Source organism: Cyphomyrmex costatus, unplaced genomic scaffold, assembly GCF_001594065.2.
Source record: "Cyphomyrmex costatus isolate MS0001 unplaced genomic scaffold, Ccosl1.0 scaffold328, whole genome shotgun sequence".
Classification (NCBI taxonomy): domain Eukaryota; kingdom Metazoa; phylum Arthropoda; class Insecta; order Hymenoptera; family Formicidae; genus Cyphomyrmex; species Cyphomyrmex costatus.
Window position 1 is genome coordinate 33237 of NW_017277428.1, and position 6484 is coordinate 39720.

Consider the following 6484-nt stretch of genomic DNA (forward strand, 5'->3'; position numbering starts at 1 on the left):
GGAGTATGTTCGCGGTTGGAATTATTAACGGGAAGACCAAACGTGTCGACTCCGATCGGGTCATTTTCAGTGTATATTAGTATTTTCAGATAGAATTGCGTTTAAAGACCGACAATTGTTCGGCGCGCAAATGGGGCGTTGGGGGGGTGGGAAGGATACACACATATATATATATATATTACTGTGAAGAATATATTGCGAAGAATATTACTACGTCGACCCGCCATCAGAGGTCTATAGATATAAGATTCTCGTAAGTGCTTTGATACGCTTATTTCTGTATATATAGAATCTCGATTTAATAACTAAAACAGGCGTCTAAGGTAGGCTTCCATTACAATACCTTACTGATGAGTCCAGTAGTGGAAGCCGGGACGAAACGCCAACATTACGTGATAGTCTTCGCAATATATTAGATTGATTTTAAAGATTTTAATGAAAATTGGCTCATTGCCCTTATTTCAATATATTATTAGTTGAATACTTATTGAGCCTTATCATAAATAGTTATATTTACTTCTTGCTGAGTAACACTGCTGGTTGATGATGCTTCCGCTGTCTGATTTGTAGTTGTAGCTAAGCCAAACATGCTTTCGCAGGTTCTATTATTAGAAAATAGAGTGTTGAATATTTCAACCCCTTGTGGGCCAATTAGCCATTGGAAAGTGGCAATTCTATTTTGTTCGCTTCCACTAGTTTTGTTGTTGACTATTAGATATATTAAAAATGTTTGTTTCCATCCTGACCACTCTTTGATTAGGTTCGTGCATTCGAGTGGTTGTGGCAAGCGTAAATCCATGTTTGAGAGTATTGTATTCCACTTCTGACACCATGTAATAAGTGTTGTGTTTTGTATCAAAATTACTTTATTTTTCAATTATACAATCACTCTTACGACTATAAACAACAGGCGCCAACAACAATGCTACCGCCAAGATAAGATCCATCTAACCTCACCTATCACTCCCCGATGCATCATCTGGATTGGTGTACCTATATTATTTACTAGTACGAGGTTTAGGAACGCATTGAATATTATCTAGGGATTAATCGACATCCTATTACAGGCACAATGGTTGGAAAAATATATAGTTTTGGGCGGATCAGGAAAAATAGTAGAAGTCGATGAGGCTAAAATTGGAAAATGCAAATATAATCGAGGTCCTATTGTACGAGGACAGTGTGTTTTTGCGGGGTATGAACGCAATAGTGGTCGTATTTTCATAGTTCCCGTAAAAGATCGAACTGAATGTACGTTGATACAAGAAATACGTCGTCATATAATGCCTGAAACAACCATATACAGTGATTATTGGCGTGGATATTCTTCATTAAGTCAGCATAATTATATTCATGCTACTGTAAACCATTCAAAAAATTTTGTTAATCCTGTAAGTGGATGTCACACGCAAAATGTTGAAAAGATGTGGCGTGATATGCGTAGTGCAATTCCTCGTTACGGAATAAGCGAAAAACATTATAAACATTAACTTGCTGAATTTTTATTTAAAAAAATGTATTCATTCGAAAGAAGAATTAAAGTATTTTTTGATATTATGAGTGTTCCGGAACCGTCTAATATGCTTGAGAGTCTCCGTGAAACGTTAAATGTCGCGTGATCGGACATAATGAGACGTGTCAGTCGGTGAGTTCGCGAATCACAACTTTCCTTGCGAACGAAGCATCCGCGTTGTCGATCCTTGTCAGCCCAAGGGTAAATACCATTCGCGATCCTCTTTCGTCAACTCGAATGCGCTGTATATCGATTTTGATCTCTCGCGCACCCCTGTTTCTGCCTAATTGAGTCGCTAATATCATACTTCCTTACACTTTCTTCTTCCGGCTCTTGGAGTATTAACACGCATTCGAGTTACCGAAAATTCGTGTTCCGCGTTGTTAAAGTAATCCGTCGAGCTTCGAAAGTGATTTCTTTTCGCCGGTCATCGGCAAAAATGGTCTAATATCGTGCCCGCGATATTTTCCGTTCATTTCGTTAATTTAATGAGATACACGCACATTTTCGTCTGCCTGTGTTACCGCACGTGTCATCACGCGCTTCGACATTGAGATTTTCCGGAGACTCTCCAAATTCTTGATGTAGCGAACGGTGTATCGCGTATCTGCGTTCGGACCTTGATCGCTGCGATATTTCGTTAGCATCGTCGCGAGATTTCCGTCGCGTACGGAACTACAGTACAGTTCCGCCCAAGATTTCCGTCGCGCTCGCGCGCAGCACGTTTGATCAAGGGCAAGATTTCCGTACGTTCCCGTTGCTTTTGTCCACCGTTCGTCAAGTGTGCTCAATTGTTACGAGTGATATTTAATTATCTGTGTAGTGTCAAATAAAGTGACTTCATGCCAACTGAAAGACATTAACAGTCAACCCCCTCTACCCCTCCATTCCCGAATCAAAATTTATTATCAGCGCACTCCGCAACAATGAGTGAAATGTATCCCATTAATAATAAAGTTGAATGAAATATTTTGAATAAAATATTTATGTAAAATTGAAAAATCTATATGGGATAATATAATTATACAGTAAAACTACAGAAAGTACCTCGATGACCGTGACCTTGGTATATGTTGTCAAGGTCATGACCCAGAGTAACCTTCCGCAGGTTTTAGATGACGGTCCATTAAAAAGTTATTAACAAAAAAAGTTTCAAAGTTAACGTACTATTTCTGCTATACATGTATGATATTAATTACTATTGTAATTGTTATACATGTATGATATTATTTCTGCTGTACATGTATGATATTAAGTACTATTCTACACATTTCCCTGTTCAGAAACGTTAAACTTTCCACACGAAGTAACTCTCACCTCCCCCAACTCCCTGCAAAGGGGCATGACTTCTATGATTGTACTGTTGCTCTGATTGTACTGTTGGGGGAGACCTCTGCCGACGGGGTGGGTGAGGGAGGAGGGGGGGCAAAGGCCCTCCTTGCACCCCTCCGTGTGTGTGTGTGTGTGTGTGTAAAACATCAAGTAATAGACTCATAATCGTTATATATCAAATGGAACACGCACGCACGCACACACGCACGCACGCACACGGGGGTGCAAGGGGGTACAAAGGGGTGGCCTTCGGCCCCCCTTCCCGCATCCACCCCGTCGGTAGAGGTCTCCCCCAACAGTGTAATTATAGAAGTCGTGTGCCCCTTTGCAGGGGGTTGGGGGAGGTGAGAGTTATTTCGCGTGAAAAATTTAACGTTTCTAAACAGGAGGAGATGTAAAATAGTACTTTTTATAATACATACATATATGGCAGAAATGATACGTTAATATGTATAATTTTCCAGAAATGATACGTTAATTTTGTAACTTTTTTTCGTTGTAACTTTTTAACGGACAGCGACCGCCACCTAAACCTGCGAGAGGTTACTCAGGGTCATGACCTTGACAACATATGCCAAGGTCAAAGTCATAGGGGGTAGCTCCCCTTTTCTGTAGTTTTACCAATTGTACACCTAACAAAAATTATATGAAAAAGTAACATTTTCAAATAAAATTTGTTTTTAAAGCACAAAATCCATTGCAAAGCAGAGAGTTTTTGTTTTGTATTATAGAAAAGGAATGTTATTTTTTGAAACTTTTTTTGTTAACAATAATAATAATATCACGCTCGAACAATTTTAAAAACAATAATAAGTGAACGACCCTTACGAGCAACAATTAGATCTTAAAAATTAAAGAATTATAAAATTTAATCTTAATATAAACTTACATAAGACGTCAATTAGATCTTAAAAAATAAAAAAAATTATAAAATTTAGTTTTAATATAATCTTACATAAGACATCATACATGAATATTCAAACGTTTCGGCTACACAGAGCCTTTATCAGTGAAATACAATAAATTTATTCAGTAGTTAATTAGATGGAACCATAAATTTCGGTAACAATTAAATTATGAACCAGGAATAACCTTCTTTTGTGGTGTCCTTCTTCTTTTCAATCCCATACAGTCTCATCAATCAATTTAGTCATAATCCAAAATTAGAATTTGATCGTTTAGAAGCGAGAAATTCAAATATGTCAAACAAATCTAGATACAATCATAAATACCAAAATTAAGTCATCATAAATCTTAATAAGCTATTAATGCAAAGTAAAACAAAAAAAACTTACATTGTCCATTCCTTAAAAAGCTTTCAAATTAAAAAGAAGAAGAACAACGTCATATAACATGTTGAAGTATCTCATGACAACAATGTAATGAACGAACAGAAATAAATGAAAGTCAACCGACAAACTCAATTACAAACAATAATATAACTGGATGACGATAACGGAAATAATCACAATCTCATTGGGAATAACAATTTTTCTACACGAGAAAATAAGGTTGTAATTGGTTAACAATATCTTACAATTTTGAATATTTCCGTGTCGAAATCTCATTTAAAATAGAAGTATAAGATTCACTCAACAGCTCAGTATTTCTCATATAATTCAACCCTTTTGGTTGTTCTTTAATGTGTAACATCTCTGAAATCAATCTTTTTTTGTAATTGTGTTCAACATCCATAATATCAACATTTTCCCAATCAAAATTATGACCATAATCAATAATATGTTGAGAGATTATTGAGTGTTTAGACGAATCCAATCTTATGTTATTTCTGTGTTCTTTAATTCTAGTTTGCAACTGTCTTTTTGTCTGGCCCACATAAGTGGACTCACAATCTCTGCATTTAATTTTATAAACCACATGGTTTTTGCAAAACTTGTTGGTAATATCTTTCTGAACCTTAATGAATTTATCCAATCTATTTAAGGTACTATGGCCGATAGGCTTACTTTGATAAAAGTATTAGAGACATCAATAACATCCATCACTTTTTCAGAAATGCCCTCAATAAAGGGAACCACTAAATGATTTTTTTCTTTATTAATTTCTAATCTGATATTTTTGTTTTTATTAAGAGAGAATTCAACCTTGCATCTTTCTATCAAGCATTTCATCCTACTATTAATAATATTAAATATGTAATCTAACGGATAACTATTATTAAAGGGTTAATCAACATTTCAACGCATAAACAAATGTTTTTGTAGAAAAAAGAAGGATGGGACAAAAGAATTGCTCTATCTACCAATCCATAAACTATTCCTCTCTTAATGCATTTTGGATGGTTCGAATAATAAGAAAGATAACAACCTGAAAATGTCTTTTTGTGAAACCAATCTAAAATCAATTTATTATCCACTACATTCAAAGATAAGTCCAAAAAATTGATACTTCTATCACTTTCATAATCCATAGTAAACTTCAATGGGTCATGATAGCTATTAAAGACCTCAAAAATCTTCTCAACTTCTTCTCTTTTAGCCATAATCAAAATATCGTCAACATATCTGTAATACATGGACATACTCAATAAACCCCCCACACTCTCCTCCAAATCCTGCATCACTATGTCCGCTAAAATCGGAGACAAAGGGGAACCCATCGGTGTACCAAAAACTTGTCTATAAACCACATCATTGAAAGTGAAATAATTTGATGTTAAAATAAAATTTATAGCATTTAAAAATTCATCCTTAGGGATAGTGGTGGATTTCTCAATTAATTCCCATCTTTTCTCAATATCTTTCAATGCAAGTTCACAAGAAACATTAGTAAAAAGAGAAACTACATCTAAGGAAAACAGTACATCTGACTCTTCCACCATCATACCCAACAATTTATCATGTAATTCGAAACTATTGTTAATGAATCCTCTACTTTTGGAATACTCGATGATATAATCCTCATAAGAACCTTGGCTAATGGATACAAAACTGTGTTAATGGATGAAATAAAAAGGGATGATTTAATTTGTGAATCTTAGGCAGAGCATAAGCCTTGGGAATACAAGCACCACTAGATTTCAGAAGGAAGTTTCCGGAACCAATATATTTGTTAATATTTTTTTAACGAAGAACGAGCGATGACTAAAACCTGTTGGAGATTACTCAGGGTCATGATAACATATGTCAAGATCAAGACTACGGAGCTGGCTCCCCTCATCGGTATGTTTACCCTAAATTTCTGTGTAGGTTTCATTCGATTGTGCTAAAGTGACTCTGTCAGCTTAATAGACGTGTAACGACCTAACTGTCGACTTGCGCGGATGCAGCTCGTCGGATTACGCGTCCTAGGATTCGAAAGAGGTTTGATCGGGGGAGAGCGCCAAGCAAACAAAAATCTCAGACGGGTTAATATAAAGAAAGTCAGCTTCATTCGTCTTGTATAGACAGTCTATTTACAGATGTAAGATATGCGAAAGAAACAGTGTACAATGCGATGGCTTCACTGGAACGCGAGAAGCGAATGATACAGTTGTACGTGTGTGTGTGTGTGTGTGTGTGTGTGTGTGTGTGTGTGTGTGTGTGTGTGTGTGTGTGTGTGTGTGTGTGTGTGTGTGTGTGTGTGTGTGTGTGTGTGTGTGTGTGTGTGTGTGTGTGTGTGTGTGTGTGTGTGTGTGTG

The 6484-nt window shown here is 36.3% G+C and overlaps 1 protein-coding gene across 1 annotated transcript in view; it reads right to left on the reverse strand.

The window, feature by feature from the left end:
• Nucleotides 1-4623: 4623 nt before the first annotated feature.
• The window catches only part of LOC108775829 (uncharacterized protein K02A2.6-like), a 5991-nt gene continuing 4130 nt past the window's right edge, over nucleotides 4624-6484 (reverse strand). The window contains exons 3-4 of the mRNA XM_018542276.1: nucleotides 5174-5484; nucleotides 4624-4700 (exon numbers count right to left, since the gene is read on the reverse strand). Coding sequence (XP_018397778.1) covers nucleotides 4624-4700; nucleotides 5174-5484 — 388 coding nt within the window. The remainder of the gene's footprint in view (nucleotides 4701-5173; nucleotides 5485-6484) is intronic.